Source organism: Capricornis sumatraensis, chromosome 6 (genome assembly GCF_032405125.1).
Source record: "Capricornis sumatraensis isolate serow.1 chromosome 6, serow.2, whole genome shotgun sequence".
In the NCBI taxonomy this organism is placed as follows: domain Eukaryota; kingdom Metazoa; phylum Chordata; class Mammalia; order Artiodactyla; family Bovidae; genus Capricornis; species Capricornis sumatraensis.
In genome coordinates this window covers 33,462,607-33,480,886 of record NC_091074.1, presented here as the reverse complement: position 1 = coordinate 33,480,886, position 18,280 = coordinate 33,462,607, and the positions used below count along the sequence as shown (strand labels likewise).

The 18,280-nt window shown below is 36.5% G+C and overlaps 1 protein-coding gene across 1 annotated transcript in view; it reads right to left on the bottom strand.

Moving 5' to 3' along the window:
* The window catches only part of HAUS6 (HAUS augmin like complex subunit 6), a 38,032-nt gene extending 19,752 nt beyond the window's left edge, over positions 1–18,280 (bottom strand). Inside the window, exons 1-9 of the mRNA XM_068974331.1 lie at positions 18,153–18,280; positions 14,233–14,328; positions 11,337–11,415; positions 10,701–10,833; positions 7,549–7,696; positions 5,864–5,929; positions 5,477–5,525; positions 2,581–2,751; positions 552–745 (exon numbers count right to left, since the gene is read on the bottom strand). Of these exons, the coding sequence (XP_068830432.1) occupies positions 552–745; positions 2,581–2,751; positions 5,477–5,525; positions 5,864–5,929; positions 7,549–7,696; positions 10,701–10,833; positions 11,337–11,415; positions 14,233–14,328; positions 18,153–18,280 (1,064 nt within the window). The remainder of the gene's footprint in view (positions 1–551; positions 746–2,580; positions 2,752–5,476; positions 5,526–5,863; positions 5,930–7,548; positions 7,697–10,700; positions 10,834–11,336; positions 11,416–14,232; positions 14,329–18,152) is intronic.

The following is an 18,280-nucleotide window of genomic DNA, read 5'->3' as shown; positions in this document are numbered from 1 at the left end:
CAATTTTAAAAACTGAAAAAAAATGAACAAAAATAAAAAAGAATACACAGGGCATTCCAGGTGACACAGTGATAAAGAATCCACCTGATAATCCAAGAGGCACAAGAGACAACAGGTTTGATCCCTGGGTCAGGATGATCCCAGAGAGTAAGAAAGGGCAACCTGCTCCACTAATCTTGTCTGGGAAATCCCAAGAACAGAGGAGCCTGGTGGGCTACAGTCCATGGGATGGCAAAAGAATCGGACACAACTTAGTGACTAAATACCATACCACCACCACAAAAGAAAGCTAGAGAAAAGCTTAAATTATTTCATTAAGAACTATCGCTCAGGACAAGTAATATACACCAGACAAAAGAAAACTACATTAATTTTTCTTTCTACTTCATGTGTCTCTCTAGGAGTTGATGACATATGGTTTTTGAGTACCAGTAAAATTTTCACATTTGTTTGCCAAAGCTACAGAGGTGTTAACTAGAGCTGTGCTGAGAAATTATCAAAACCATCCTACTCTTCCCCAAATGAAATAACAGAAGATCTTCATAGTGTACCTCATATGCTTCAGATCTGACAGTCTTTCTCTCTGAAATCTGGTCTCTTCTTCAAGGAAGTGAAGGTCTATTGTCAGTCTTGCTTGGTCAGTCTGACAACATTCATATTTCATTACTTTCAAGACTTCATTTAATAACCAAAAAACTGTTAAGATGTTCAATTTTCCAGCCTCATAAATATTTCCTATGTGTAACTAAGGATTCAGAAAGGAAAAAAAGTGGTGAACTATATATTCTTAAGATAATAGAATGCTATAAGAACATATTTATGTCTCTCACTAATATATAAAAAGGCTACAAGAGTGGGAAAAAAAAGCTACACAAAAATAAAATGATGTAAATAATTCTGATCCAAAGAAAACTACTGTGGAAGAATTAACACACCATGTTACATTTTTGTATCGTGTAAAAAAAGTTGAAAACTAGAATAAAATAAATGCAAAGAAATGGAAAGCAAAATAAAGATTGAGGAGAAAGATCAGGCTTCGATAAAGATCATGAATTCATTTTTTAACAACAGTTGCAAATTGAATGGCCCCTAAAGACTGATTCCAAACTTACACATTTTTATTTGGCCTGTACAGTTCCAAAGTTTTAAAATCATGTGAATTAGTTACCAATATTTTTTTAAAAGATTTCATCATTTCCTGGTGCTTCCCTGGTGGCTCAATGGTTAAGAATCCGCTTGCCAATGCAAGAGACATGGGTTTGATCCCTGGGTCGGGAAGATCCCCTGGAGAAGGAAATGACAACCCACTCTGGTATAATTGCCTGGAGAACCCCATGGAGAGAGTTGCCTGGTGGGCTACAGTCCATGGGGTTGCAAAAGAGCCAGACATGACTTAGCAACTATGCAACAACATTTTTTACTTTATCCCTATTGTTACACACAATTAGTATACTTAATTTATATGACACTACCTGCCTAACTCCTATAGAAACTTGTGTTTACAGATCCTAATTTTTTATGTACTCTGAATTTGAAGTGCGTGACATGTTACCCATTAAAGTTCTTCAGGGTCACAATATTTTATCTTTATATCCCCTTATTGTTGTTTAATTGCTAAGTTATGCCCAACTCTTTGCAGCCCCATGGACTGTAGCCTGCCAGGCTCCTCTGTCGAGGGGATTTCCCATGCAAGAATATCGGAGCGGGTTGCCATTTCCTTTTCCAGGGGATCTTCCCAATCCAGGGATCAAACCCAAGTCTTCTGCATTGGCAGGAGGGTTCTTTACCACTGAGTCACCTGGGAAGCCTTTATATCCCCTACATGACAATAAAGTCAATCTTAATAAATTTTAATTTACTAAGAAAAAAAAAAGTAGTGATTCAGATGTAAATGTCCTATAAAGCAAGTGGAAAAATTTGATACAGTTTGCACTGAAGAGGAGAGACTGGAAATAACAATTTGGTAATATTATTGTACAGGAGGCTGATGAGACCATGGAACTGGGTAAGAATGTACAGATAATTTATAACATGAGGAAGAAACGAGACCATTAAAGGAATAATAGGAAACACATTCACTTAAGAGTCAGAGAAAAAGGAACCAATGGAAAAATGGAAACAGTAGTCTGAAACACCACAGGAGGGCAAAGACACTGAGATCACAAAAGCTAAAAGAAAAGACTTTAAAATAATCGAGTCAAGATCAAAGAAAAACAAGAAAACGGAGAGTTTATAAAAAGAAATTTTTTAAAAAGAAACTTAGCTATCAGAGATCATTATTGCTCTCTTTGAGAATTTATAAAGAATTAGGTACCATATCATCTTCCTATTAAGTACCTCCTACTCTCTACACTGTATGATGTAGCACCATAAAAGGTATAGACAATTAATAAAAGTTGACAGATATAAATATACACACCCTTAACAGTACCCCTCGTTATGAAAGATTCACCAGATACACACACTAAAGTAAATTCTGAAGACAGTAGAAAAAGATTGTAAGAAAAACAATATACAATACATAAAATAATTAAGTAAAAGGAGTTTTCACAAAAGCTTCCTTAATTATCAAATGCTTACCTGACCCATTTGTTTCTCAATTTTATCAAGTAAGAGGCTCGGAATATTGATAGCAATGTTAGTTCCATCTAAAGTATAATTGTTATCAAGACTAAGGACTGAACTAACAACTTCTCTCTCTTTTTCCAAAAATATAAGTGTTTCATTCACTGAAGTCCACAAAGACCGAACCTTTGAAAACATAAACAAATATTAAAGTCTACATATAATCAGTCTATACATACATTAAAGAAATGTAAAACACAAATACATGCTCTTTCCCAGGAACAAATGAAATATTCCTGGAATGGCTTCTGATAAAAAAATTAACTACTTTAACAGTCTAAAAGCACTGATACTACTTTCAACAGCACTTTACAGAATTTCTCAGGAGAATCTAGACCATTATGATTTGCAAAACATACCTAAGAAACCTTACATTCTCAAGATGCAATTAGCATTTCCTGTATTCTGATACGCCATCAATCTAAAGGAGATTTTTTTCATGAGGAATAAAAGATTTTCAGGAGAAAAAAGAAAACACCATATATCAACTTTTAAGAGTCATTCAAGTTTCAAAGAGTTAAAATGTCAAAAACTATGTATTAACCTATGTTTATTAAATTAATTATACGAATGGTCATAGCACTCATTTGTAATAGTCAAAAACTGTAATGAATCCAAAGAATTACCTTGAGTAAAAAGAGTATATTTTGCTATACTCATAAAATAGAATATTAGACAGCAATGAGAATGAACACATACAAGAGCATGGATAAAACAGCATTAAGTGAAAGAAGCTGAATACAAAAGAATATATTTTATACATGCCCATTTATGGGTCAAACAGGCAAAACTAATCTTTAGTGTAAGAACTGAGGATAGTGTTTATTCTTAGAAGGAAACAGCCATGAGTGAAAGGGGGTTCAATGCTCCCGGGGTGATGGCAACATTCTGTTCCTTAAGTTAAATGCTGGTTACATGGATGTGTTCACTTTGTGAAATTTTGTCAAGCTACATACAATGATTTTTGCACGTTTTTGCACGTATGTCATTATGCCTCAAAAGAATTTACAAAAGTAGAGAGAAGGAAAGAAAATATATTTGTGTTAATGTCTGTGTCTTCTCACAGCACAAAGAAAAGTTGTCCCACAAAGGAAGTCTCATTGGCTGGCCATCTAGACATCTCATAGGATGGCATTTCCTTGGTGAATGTACAAAGATCTAGGATCTGGGTCTCAGATTTTTCAAGTCTAGAAATTTTATCTTGTCAGTGGCTCAAAGTTGACTCAGGGAAACTAAATATTACCTAAACTCAGGAGAGATAGCTGTGAGCTTCTCTGGTGGTCCCATGGCTAAGACTCTGCACTCCCAACACAGGAGGCCCAGGTTCGATCCCTGGTCAGGGAGCTAGATATCATAAGCCACAACTGAAGATTTTATATTCCACAACTAAGACAAATAAATATATAAAATTTTTTGCTATGAAAACTCTTAATGGATTTCATACCAACCTAACCTATTAAGCTTACAATCAAAGATACTACATTCAACAACAGAAATAGTCATATTCACTGAACTAGAAGCTCCATAAAGGAAGTGACTCTGCTTGTTTTCTTCAATGCTCTAGTCCATAATATCTAGAAGACTGTCTAGCAAATGATCGATGAATAGTCAATGAATTAATGAATAATTATTTCCTGTTGTTGTTTAGTCACTAAGTTGTGTCTGACTCTGCAATTCCATGAACTGCAGCACGCTGGGCTTCCCTGTCCTTCACTATCGCCTGGAGTTTCCTCGGATTCATGTCCATTGAGTCAGAGATGCCACCCCATTCTCCTTTTGCCATCAATCTTTCCCAGCATCAGGGTCTTTTCCAATGAGTCGGCTCTTTGCATTAGGGGGTCAAATTACTGGAGTTTCAGCCTCAGTCCTTCCAATGAATATACAGAGTTGATTTCCCTTAGGATGGACTAACTTGATCTTCTGCAGTCCAAGGGACTCTCAAGTGTCTTCTCCAACACCACAGTTCAAAAGCATCAATTCTTCAGCACTCAGCCTTCTTTATACTCCAACTCTCACATCCATACATGACTACTGGAAAAACCACAGCTTTGACTATCCACACCTGTGTTGGCAAAGTAATGTCTCTGATTTTTAATACACTGTTCCAGGTTTATCATAGCTTTTCTTCCAAGAAGCAAGTGTCTTTTAATTTCATGGCTGCAGTCACCATCTGCAGTGATTTTGGAGCCCAAGAAAATAAAATCTGACACTGCTTCCACTTTTCCCCCTTCTATTTGCCATAAAATGATGAGGCCAGATTCATGATCCTGAGGAGGGCACTCACCTTTTCCAATGACAAACTGCTAAAAAGTCAAATCAGTACTCCAAAGCAGCTTGGTGACCACAGAATAAGAACAAAGAGCTTAAGAGAGATTTCATCCAAATACAGACCTAAGAAACTCTCCTACCCCACATTTGTTAAAGCCAACCTCTGAAAGCCTCAGATCATCTATATCTGCCAGATTCCTCATGCCAGTCTCAATGTGACTTCTCATTTTTCTTCCAAACTTACCACTATCCTCCTTCAAATCATGTATTTTTTTGCTTAGATAAATATCACTGATTAACTTACAATCAAACTGAACTTTCCTTGCTAGAGTGAAAGATTTTAAATTAACCAAATTTAAAACTGTGTTGTATATGTTTAGTCTGATTGATTATAAGCTAATTTTTTCTATTATATTCAAGTGTCTGAAAGGCACCTGTTGATACTTTTATGTCCATACAACTTATGAATTTAAAAAATGTATAACACTGTTACAAAAAGAGACATACATGAGTTCAGTTAAGTCAGTGAACACTGCATATCACAAAAGAAAGATTAAATTTCTCCCTTCAAAAGTTGTCTCACCTTTTGAATTTTCTCTTGTATATTACTTTGGTCATCACAGGGTTCCATTCTAGTTAAAAATTAAATAATCTCATTAGTCAATTTTTTAAAAATGGTAACTTACCATCTAAAGAGCTAATTAATCTGTAATTAATCTGTAAACCCACCCACTAACAACCATTCTTATTAAAAGCAAAAATAAAATTCAACCTCAAAGCTACCATAATTTATTAGAAAATTATGGAATTTTCTAATTCCTAGTCCTAGACTAGGAACCTGTTTTTGTCTTATTATCAACTAGGTATTGAAATGTTATTTTAACTAATCTCATTGTTTGTTTTTTAACCTATAACATGCAGGAGGTTAAACTAATACTTCAGGCAACTTTCAGCTCTAGAAGTCACTTACTTTTTTATTTGGTTTTGCAGTCCCATATATTCTGATCTCAAATTTCGTACCTGTTTAACTGATAATCTGCAACAAAAACATACAAAATGACAGCTATAATTCTACTACAACAGTATAGACCACTTTGATATTTACTCCCATTTCATATCTTTATTCAAGGCCTCTAAGGGCTACTCTTCCAAACATACCAGTAGCTAGTCTTGCAGGGCTCCCTTTAAGAATTACAAGAGTGATGTAACATATAGGCAGGACTACTGAGATAAACCAGAACTTCTTGGTTCATAAACTCTGACTTCAGGTAAAAATGCTGGAGGTCAGACTACCCTGCTCTCTTATCCTTACCTCACATTCTTAGGGGATAAATTCAAACGTTACCTAAGGCAGGCTGCCGGCGACGGAATGAAACACCAACACTGCAGAGTGGTTTAAATCTTTATATTTTAACACTTGCTTCTTACAGCTGCTTTATTTTATATCCCTTGCACAACAACCTACAGGGTAAGCTGCCAAGCACTATGATTCCGAGACTATACAGTGCGCAGGTGCAGGGCAAAATAACCTTTACCTTGACTTATTTACTGCAGCTAAGACTTTGTTTTGGGGAACTTCCTTATCAACTTAGAATCCGTTTTGTCCTAGGGTCTGTTCCTTTTGAGGAATCAGAGAAACATCCTTGTGTGCAAGAAATGTTCTTTTCCCACGGGAACAAACAGGATTCTTAGCTGAACATCTCGTTTGCAAGAATGTTTAGCCCTGGTTGAGAGTCTCGTTTGCAAGCACTTCTCAACCTTCCTTAAACCTAGTTCCCTACACTGGGCAGAACATCTCGTTTGCAAGAATGTTCAGCCCTGGTTGAGAGTCTCGTTTGCAAGCACTTTTCAACTTTCCTTAAACCTAGTTCCCTACACTGGGCAGAACATCTCGTTTGCAAGAATGTTCAGCCCTGGTTGAGAGTCTCATTTGCAAGCACTTCTCAACCTTCTTTATACCTTGTTCCCTACACAGGCAACATTGCAGTTTTAAAGAGATTTTAAAGGATTTTGTAGCTTTCATAATAGATAAGACAGCATTTAAAAAGCTATCTTACTACAGTTGTTTATAATTATTAAAAATCAGACATAATCTATGTCTTGGGAGTAAGAACCTTGCCTCTTTGTTTAATGCTGTAGGACCAGTGTATAATCAATATCTGGCACACAGAGGTACAAATTTAAAAAAAAATGTGCTGAATAGATGAATGTAAATAAATATAAGACAATATAAAACAGCTAAAGAAACCAACATACCTTCTCAACAGATGCTAAGTAGACATTAAAAGTAACACATTAAAGCAATATGGAAAAATTTATAGAATAAAATATCAAGAGAAAAAAGGATACAAAATAGAATGAGCACTATAATTACAGCTTAAAATTTTATTTTCATGTTTAAAAGAAAAAATACCTGAAGAAACTGAATTTTTGAACAAAATTGACATCCTCCTTTTCTCTAAACTTTCATTTACAGCATGCCTAAAGTTTTAAAGTACTTTATTCAGAAGTGATCAGGCTTTAAAATGGAAAAATAAAAGGTAATTGCCAAGGGGTTTTGAGGTATTCATGAATTACTGCCACCAAAGGGATACTGATGACATTTGTTCAAAAAGAAAGGAATTTTCATTTTCTAACTATCAAAGTATTACTTACTGTGCATTTTCTTGATATTTTTGGGTAACACAATCTTCTCTTTGCAAAACTTGTAAAAATCTATTACGTGCTACAAGGCATCTGGCAAGGCATATGTGCAAATCTTGTGGTTTTACATTAAATGTCTCTGTAAAACGTATAGAAGAATCTACATGGAAGATAAAATATAGAAAACTTAGATTTGTGCTATGCTGGGCTTAGTTGCTCAGTCATGTCCAACTCTGTAACCCATGGACTGTAGCTCCTCTGTCCATGGGGATTCTCCATGCAAGAATATTCAAGTGGGTTGCCATGCCTTCCTCCAGGGGATCTTCCCAACCCAGGGATCGAACCCAGGTCTCCAACATTACAGGCAGATTCTTCACCATCTGAGCCACAAGGAAAGCCCAAACTTAGACTTACAAGCTAATTAATATAAAAAATGTGAGACTGTTGAGAAATTAACAACCTCACTTAGCTAAAAACTCCTTAAAAGCTGGTATGACAATATACACAAAGGTACAACTCATTTCAATAAAAGCAAGGATGACCTGTTTTTTAAAGAAGGCAACTAAAAAAGGATTGGAGACTTCCCAGATGGTACAGTGGTAAAGAATCCGCCTGCCAATGCACAAGATATAAGAGAGAAGGATTCGATCCCTGGGTCAGGAAGATCACCTGGAGTAGGAAATGGCAACCCACTCCAGTATTCTTGCCTGGAAAATTCCATGGAGAGAAAGAGCCTAGCAGACTATGGTCCATGGGGACCATAACTAACTAAATAACTAAATGACTGAACATACATAAAAAAGGATTATCTGAAGTTGAGTTATTTTACATAACTAAAAATTTTTAGAATCCATCTGCCCAAAATAATTATTATCACAGCACAAAACATCCATGAACAAATACACTATTACACATAAGCAACTTCTTAACACACCTTTTAACAACAAAGGAAGAAAATAAGAAGGGATGAGGTGAGATCACATCACCTTCATTGCTGCCATCAGCCTACTTTTCTTCCTAGTAAGACCAACAGGATAAGACAACCAAATAAAACCAATCTCCATTTCTCAAGTAATTCTTGGCTATGTTACTAATCATCAAAGCAGATCCTGAGAAAAATCCATCCAATCATTTTAGAGTCTGGGTTTTCATGTGCAATAAAATGTAATAAATCCTACTTTAAGATGGCTAATACAATAAAGATAGATATGCTGGAAAACAACGGCCTCACACCATACTTAACATGACAAATCCAGGTGCTAGATCACCCACAAAAAAAGAATCAAAAATTCTAAATATTTAACAGGAGATGAGTTTATTGGATATAGAAGTCATCCATAAACTGAATATGGTAAATGAAACTGCTTTAAATAAGCAATCAGATAACCCATGCCTAAAAGCTTTTTGTACAATAAACTCTTGCCAAATCCAAATACACATGATTCATATAAAACAGTTTGGGTTACATGTAACTAAAATGGATCATCTAATAGAAAAACTGGTTAAGTGCTCATGCCACATTAAATTTAAAATATACAAATACTTATAAAATGAGATCACACGTACATGTTTTAAAAAACCATGCAGAGAAGATAAACTAGAAAAAAGGTACTGTACATATATATATATACACACACAAATACACATACGCACAAACACAATATATACTTTGAACACACACAAAATGATATACATATAAAGTTTGTCATTGTACCATTGTTTTTACAGCAAAATATTAGGGGGGGAAAAAGCCAAATATCTGTCAGAACAAATGTGTGATTAAATACACTATGACACACCCATTCAAATACCCAGTTCCAAAGAGAGAAAAAGAATAAGATCTATGAACTGATATGTGATGATCTCCAATATACACTGTTACATAAAAAACACAAGACTGAAAACCGTCACCATTTAGGGTTTAAAAAGAATATATACATATTTGCCAGAATTACTGATTCCAATGGCTGCTTCTGAAAAGGGAATCCAGGTAACCTAGATTATAGATAGCACCGCTATAGATATCACTAGACAGAAGTGGAAGACACTTTTCACTTTCTAAATTTTGAATCATGAGAATGTATTACTCAAAATAATTAAAATGTACAATATGACACTAAAAAAAAAAAACAAGAAACAACAACAACAAAACACCTAAAAGAAATAAAAATGTCAGCAGTGGTTATCTCTAGAAACTGGAAGATGGGATTGTACTGCACCAACGTTTTCATCTTTTTCCTCCCATGTTTTATGAGCACAACTCAAACAGAGCAGCATATTTAATAAGCTACAAATGGCATTAAGTCTTAGCATCAAAATCAGTATTTTGTTTCTAAGATTTAGCAATTAGATCAAATCCCTTTAAAACACAATTTCAAACCAAAATATTCCAACACATTGCCAGTAGTCAAACTAAATCTCTAACAAATTCAATACAACATTTAATACAATGTATTATACACAAACTATAACCTGTAGGTCTGCTACTGCTGCTAAGTTGCTTCAGTTGTGTCCGACTCTGTGTGACCCCATAGACAGCAGCCCACCAGGCTCTGCCGTCCCTGGGATTCTCCAGGCAAGAACACTGGAGTGGGTTGCCATTTCCTTCTCCAATGCATGAAAGTGAAAAGTGAAAGTGAAGTCGCTTAGTCGTGTCCGACTCTTTGCGACCCCATGGACTGCAGCCTACCACGCTCCTCTGTCCATGGGGTTTTCCAGGCAAGAGTACCGGAGTGGGCTGCCATTGCCTTCTACAAACCTGTAGGTCTAACCTGGCCCATTTTTGTGAGGTCAGCAAACTAGGCCTGCTTTCTACATTTTTCAGGCGTTGTATTACAAAAAAATTTTTTTTTAATTCACAGAAAAGTGTATGTGACAGAGACTCTTTTGTGGTCCACAAAGTGTAAAACATTCACTGTCAGATCTCACATAGAAAATGTTCCCCAACCCTGTATTAGAACATAATAATCCGCATTGCTACTTATGTTCATTATGACAGGATTTCAAACTGCAGTTCCAATAAAACATTAACTATTTGCCTGTTGAGATAAAATAATATCTTTATCTTATTTTATTAAACTCTCTTGATGATTTACAAATTATAAGAAATAATAAAAACCAAGAATCAAAGAGAAAAAAAAAATCTTACCATAAGTTTAACTTACTTTTAGAATGGGTTTTTATATATTTTACTGCAACAAATCTTGCAAAGTGATACATTACATGAATAAACTTAGGACCAACCGGAAATAGAAATAGTGAACCAACAACTTGAGGAAAGCTACTTCCACATTCGGCCTATGATAAAAAGAAACAAGATAATTTGAAGACATTATCAATGATAACCTTTATATTTACATCATACTGTTTTTGAAGCACAACAGGATTTATCAGAATTACTACATTTGAACCACAAGTTAAATTCTTGAATCTTTCTAAGCTCTTGGTAGGCTCAGTCACAAAAAGTAATTAAAAATTAAAGTCACAATTATTGATACTACTTGGGGACACAAGCTAAAATAATCTAGAGTCAAAATTATTTCTTTAAACAAAAACTGTTATATAAATTCCTAGGAACTCAAAAACCTATTTCCAAGGCACTTAGTCAAAAAACTGCTTTCCCAGAAACAGAGTCCAAATCAAAACCACCAGAAAGTATTATTCTGATATTTCTTATTTATACTGTTAGCATAAAAGCATTAAGAAGCTTTCACCTTTAAAAAAATTAATGTACCTCAATAAAGCCAGACAAAAAATTTCAGTTTTCAACTGCTCAAAAGTTTTAGAAAGAGAATACTTACAGAAATCTTTTTCAACCATTCACAGAAAAGTTTTCGGAATTCAACATCACGCTTTTGATCAAATGGAGGCCAACAATGTCTTTAAAACAAAAATAAAAATTAGACTTATGAACAGAAAAACAAACTCAGCAAAACTTTAAAATATCAAATTTATCTCCTAGCTCAGCTGATAAAGAATCTGTCTACAATGCAGGAGACCCTGGTTCGATTCCTGGGTCAGAAGATCTGCTGAAAAAGGGATAGGCTACCCACTCTAGTATTCTTGGGCTTCCTTGGTGGCTCAGCTGGTAAAGAATCCACCTGCAACGTGGGAGACCTGGGTTTGATCCCTGGATTGGGAAGATCCCCTGGAGAAGGGAATGGCTACCCACTTCAGTATTCTTTCCTGGAGAATTCCATGGACTACAGTCCATGGGTTGCAAAGAGTCAGACACCACTGAGTGACTTTCACTCACTAGAAACATTATTGCTAAATCAAGGCTAAGTTGGGAAAAACTCAACATTCAGAAAACAAAGATCGTGGCATCCGGTCCCACCACTTCATGGCAAATAGATGGGGAAACAATGGAAACAGTGACAGACTTTATTTTCTTGGGCTCCAAAGTCACTGCAGATAGTTACTACAGCCATGAAATTAAAAGACACTGCTCCTTGGAAGAAAAGCTATGACCAACCTAGACAGCATATTAAAAAGCAGAGACATTGCCAACAAATGGCCATCCAGTCAAAGCTATGGTTTTTCCAATAGTCATGTATGGATGTGAGAGTTGGACTATAAAGAAAGTTGAGTGCCAAAGAATTGATGCTTTTGAACTGTGGTGTTGGAGAAGACTCTTGAGAGTCCCTTGGACTGCAAGGAAATCAAACCAGTCAATCCTAAAGGAAATCAGTCCTAAATATTCATTGGAAGGACTGATGCTGAAGCTGCAACTCCTATACTTTGGCCACCTGATGCAAAGAACTGACTCACTGGAAAAGACCCTGATGCTGGGAAAGATTGAAGGCAGGAGAAGGGGACGACAGAGGACAAGACAGTTGGATGGCATCACTGACTTGATGGACATGAGTTTGAGCAGGCTCTGGGAGTTGGTGATGGACAGGGAAGCCTGGCATGCTGTATTCCATGGGGTCATAAAATGTCAGACACGATTGCATGACTGAAATGAACTGAAGGCTAACATTCATAAATTTCAACTAAAGAGAGACCACCCTGTAAGAAATTAGGGCTTTTTCCTTATAAACATCTATAGGGTTAAACTCTGTTTAGTGTGAATAATCAATGAATACATAGGGATGAATATAGGAATGAATCACTATTAAAATTACTGAAAATCAGTTAAAGAAGACAACATGCTCAATGAATTTACTAGGCTAACATAGAAAGATGGTGTAAATAAATTAGTATGTTAAGCCCAGGGCAAAAGAGAGAAACATAAATGGTTACATATGAAAAGCACAAGAAGAATGGCCTAAGAGATCATGACCCCTAGGGATAACCCATATCACAGTCAGTTAGGTGCTACTGTTCTGTGGACAAACAAGATATAAAATTATTAAAAATTCAGTTTTAGTAAAGAATAATGGATTTTAAAATTTGCCTATTGTTTCCCACTGATAATCAGTTTTATCTACATTTTTATTCTGAGGCATAATTATTTGCTGAGGGCCCCATATTTTTCATATTTCTATAGCATAACATACCTTGTGTATTCACAGAAAAAAAATTAAGTATGCATAGAAAACAGTTTAAAAGGCTGGAATAACAACAGTGATATTTTCTAGTGGGGTTTAAGAATGATTTTTACTTCTTTAACTTTTTCTGTATTTGCTGAATTGGTTTAAATAAACTCTATTTTGTTTATAATAAGGAAAAAAATCCAAAAATCTATTTTTATCTGAGCAGGGGAAGCCCTATAACTTAGTGATGCCTGAATGCCTGCTAAGTTGCTTCAGTTGTGTCTGACTGTTTACAACCCTCTGGACTATAGCCCGCCAGGCTCCTCTGTCCATGGATTCTCCAGGCAAGAATACTGGAGTGGGCTGCCATGCCCTCCTCCAGGGGATCTTCTCAACCCAGGGATTGAATCCCTGTCTCCTGTATTGCAGTCAGATTCTTTACTGCTGAACCACCAGGGAAGCCCATAATATAGTGATAGGAATTTCCAAAATATGCTTCAAATATACTTGTTCTCTTGGTCACTCAAAACTTTAACTGAAGACAAGACTATTAAATTATCATAAATAAAAACAATGGACTTACTATTTAAGATAATGATGACACAACATAAATATTAAAACAAATTTGAACTTTTTTATGACAGATGAAACCCAAATCGCCTACAAAATAACTTGGAATCAAGGTTAGTGATTATTCACATTTTTACCTCTGCTTATACTATTTAATATACAACAGTATAGGACAATAGGCTAAACTTAATAGGAATGATCTTTGTCTATAGCACTTGATACTTCTATATATTATGACAAAAATAATAATGATTTACAGAGATTTTAGGAAATAAAAACAGACAAAACAAATAACATTGCCTATAAAAAAAGGAGTAAAGAGGTAGTTAACAACAAAAATCAAAACAAAATTAAGTGCATGGCTAGATTAGTATCAATTAACTATCCTAATAATTAAGACTGTGAAGAAGTTAGGAATTATATATGTATAAAATAAAATCCATATACTTATGAAATCTACCATGAATTCAAGTACTGAAAAAAAGGACTCAGATTAATAAAGGTTAAGTACTAAATCTGTAAGACTCAAACCTAATATTTATAACATACATTCAAAATAATAGTTGAAAGCCAAAGTTGAAATTCTCGCTATATCAAATCATAATCCCTTTTTTAAGTCCCTCACAAAAATAAAATAACTTTTACTCACTTGAAAACTTCTTTGGTGAGAGACTTGTCAAGTGTTTGAAACAAAAAATAAGAAACTATGTGAAAGGCATCACGGTTCAGCTTGTCAAACATGTTCCTATGGTTTAAAAGGAAATAAAGACAGGAAGAGGTTAAAAAAAGAAAAGGTTAATAAAACAGTATCACAAAAAGCTGTGTAAGAGTTTGATACAGATTAGTAGTTTTCATTCTGTTCAAGAGGTCAAAACAAATTAATTTTTCTATTTCATGTATGCATTTATAACCAATTAAGTAACACATGCAAGTTTTTATATTTTGGCTCTGAAAATATAGATCAAATAGAAAACTGGTAGAACTTTATTTCAATGAACACATTCTACAAAAAGAAAGGGAAAGTCTAATTAGGTAAAGAGAAAACCACGGCTAAGATAAGTGATGATGTGATACCAACCAACATTTTCTGACAATAAAAGACTTAAAATTTATTGACTGTATTGGTCAGGTATTATTTTAACTAAGCCTTTGACAAGCAGTAACTCAGCTGATCTCCACCAGTCATATGAAGTTAGTGACTGTACTTGCAGCTTTAACATGAAGTATTTTATTTAATCTCAACATTAGAAAGTAGTTTGATTTTCCTCATAATACAGATGACATGACAAATAGATCTAAGTACCTCTGTGAACACATAAAGCTATTTTCCTGAAATAAACTTTCTGAGTTGGAAAAACATTAACATTAAAATTCCCACGCTTAACTTTTTGTCAAATAACTCTTATCCTTGGAATGTTTCTATTCCTCAAAAAAAAATACAAATAAAGTTCCTACCTCCTTATCATCTCTCAAACCTGTTATTTTTTTTTTCACATAGTACCCTGTTCTCTTCAACACTTCTAATTTTAAAAAGGATAACTTTTAAAGAAAGGTTTGCTCACCCACTAGACTAAAATTTTATAAGGGAAAAGTTTATGTTTGCTCTGTTCACCACTGTATACCCAGGTCCAACACTGTGTTCAATTAATATCTGTTGAGTAAAAAGTGAATGAATCACCTTTTCTTTCCATTCCCACTGCCTTCTGTAGTTTAGGTCCACCTAACTGCAAAGCCTTGATTCTCCCTCCAATCCATTCTCTGTAATACAACCAGCATGATTTTTCCAAAATGCAAATCTCTGGGGCAAGTATCTAGGAATGGAATTACTTGATCATATGTTAAGTGTACATTTAACTTTACAAGCAAAGTGACTATACCATTACATGCTCACAGAAACTAGAAACACATAAAATTTTGCACCAACATATATAAGTAAATGTGGGACTTCCCTGATGGTCCAGTGGTTATGACTCTGCACCCCATTGCACAGGGTGTGAGTTCAATCCTTGGCCAGGAAACTAAGATCTCTGCATGCTGCATGATACACACAGCACAGCCTCTCTCTCTCTATGTGTGTGTGTGTTTGTGCGTATGTGTGTGTGTGTGTGTGCGTGCGCACATGCGCACACACGTTCATATTAAAAAGCAAATACATTATTTTCCCAACAAAGTTCCATCTAGTCAAAGCTACGGGTTTTTCCAGCAGTCATGTATGAATGTGAGAGTTGGACTATAAAGAAAGCTAAGCGGCAAAGAATTGATGCTTCTGAACTGTGGTGTTGGAGAAGACTCTTGAGAGTCCCTTGGACTGCAAGGAAATCAAACCAGTCAATCCTAAAGGAAATCAGTCCTAAATATTCATTGGAAGGACTGACACTAACGCTGAAACTCCAATACTCTGGCCACCTGATACGAAGATCTGACCCTGATGCTGGGAAAGATTGAAGGCAGTAGGAGAAGAGGACGACAGAGGATGAGATGGCTGGATGGCATCACTGACTCAATGGACATGAGTTTGAGCAAGCTCCAGGAGTTGGTGATGGATAGGGAAGCCTGGTGTGCTAGAGTCCATGGGGTCACAAAGAGTTAAACATGACTGAGTGACTGGACTGAAGTGAACTGATGTGTGCGTGTGTGTGTGTGAATCAACTAAGTGAATCAAATTTTTTTTTAATTTTAAAGCAAATTTGATGCCATATTCATGCTTAAAGAATTTTAAAGGGGATGTCTGTTTCAAAAGAGTAGATCCCTTCCACTAACCAACTAAGATGACTCTAAAGACATGGTGGGGGAGATGGGGGGTGGAAATCTATGACAATGTTGTAAAAAAAAAAAAAAAAAGATCACTGAACCAAAACTTGACTGATTTTAGTTAATTTTGAAAGGCAGAAAGCAGACTGCAATTGTACAAACCACAGCAGAGAAAAAACTAGGATTGCCAAAACAATAGAAATGATACACTGACAATGGGAATCATTCTCAGTGGAGGCCTCAAGATTTAAACTTCTCTGTCATACTTTGGGGCATCAAATCATGTGACATAAATGTAACATTTATTAATACAGAATCATAACTTGATAAATGCTACCCACTGGTTGTCAATTTTTAGGCTAGACAAAGCATTTCTATATATAAATAGTAGTAACTTCTAAACAAATAGTTCCCAAGCAAAACTTATTATAATTACTGCTCTAACCCTTGACAGCAGGTGCTCACTTGTGTCCCACCAACTGGAGCCCTGCCAGCTCTTCTGGCCACAGGATTCTCCAGGCAAGAAGGCTGGAGTGGGTTGCCATTTCCTCCTCCAGGGGATCTTTCCCACCCAGGGTTCCAACCAGCTTATCTTACATTGGCAGGCAGATTCTTTACCACTGAGCCACCAGGGAAGCCCTACACCCATATTACTGATGAGGAAACTAAGGCACAGAGAGGTTAGGAGTCTCTAAATCTTGACACTAAAACAATTTCAATACAGCTGAAAAAGTCAAGAAAAGGGAGAAGGCAAAAGAGGGTAGTAAGTGTAGGTGAACTAATTTTCGTATAAAGAAAAGGCTACTTTCACTGTGAAATTACTTAGCGGGAAATCAAGAGATACTTTTAAGATTAATACATCAAGAAATAGAGGACTAAGCACATTATTTAAATACTGTCACAAGAAGGATGGAAATAACGTAATTACGAATGTCAAGAAGATTGAGAACAGGATCCCAAATTTTCGTTGGCCTTCAGTGGGGAAGATAATACTGTGTAAAGTTGCTAAGACACAGAAATATAAAAAAAGTTTCTTTTTATAATGAGACTGTAACATTTATAGCAGAGTAGGAAGGAGCTTTTACTTTTCACCTTAGTACCACTCTCCGCTGGTTTTTTGCTAACTGTGGCATCAGTTCATTTCAGTCGCTCAGTCGTGTCCGACTCTTTGCGACCCCATGAATCGCAGCACGCCAGGCCTCTCTGTCCATCACCATCTCCCGGAGTTCACTCAAACTCACGTCCATCGAGTCGGTGATGCCATCCAGCCATCTCATCCTCTGTCGTCCCCTTCTCCTCCTGCCCCCAATCCCCCCCTCGCCCAGCATCAGTCTTTTCCAGTGAGTCAACTCTTCGCATGAGGTGGCCAAAGTACTGGAGTTTCAGCTTTAGCATCATTCTGTGGAATGCTTCAGTCTAATAAGTAAAAAGTATAAACTAAAGAGCAACTACTTTAAAAGCCCCCCTTGAGTCCTAACGGCGTTTCTATACAATGGAAGGCGATGGCTCTCCGTTACCAAATCGCCCCCTCCCTTGACTTCACAGACCAACCAGATTCACGACCAAACCAGGACTAAGCCCCCACCTCCAGTTTCGCCCCAACTGCAGACTCGACTTCCTACAAAGCGCTCCCGGCTAGGTTCCATAACGGACAGTCTCTGCCACCAGGTCAGCTGCCGCTAGGAGCAAAGGCTTTGTAGCCAGCGCCGCACCACAGTAACCGACTACCTAATTATCAACCCGCCGGTCCGCAACAGGGCGGGCTGCACCAACGTAACCAGTCTCAGACACCCCCGCCGCCAGCCCAGTCCTCCTTACACTCCGAAGTGCGTGTGTGACACGGTATTTCCGCAGGCTATGGTCGCCAGACAAGGCTCGAAGCCGAGCGCCTGCAGGTACATCCACAGACGCTTCTTTTCGAAAGAAGTGACCCAGGCCGACCTCAT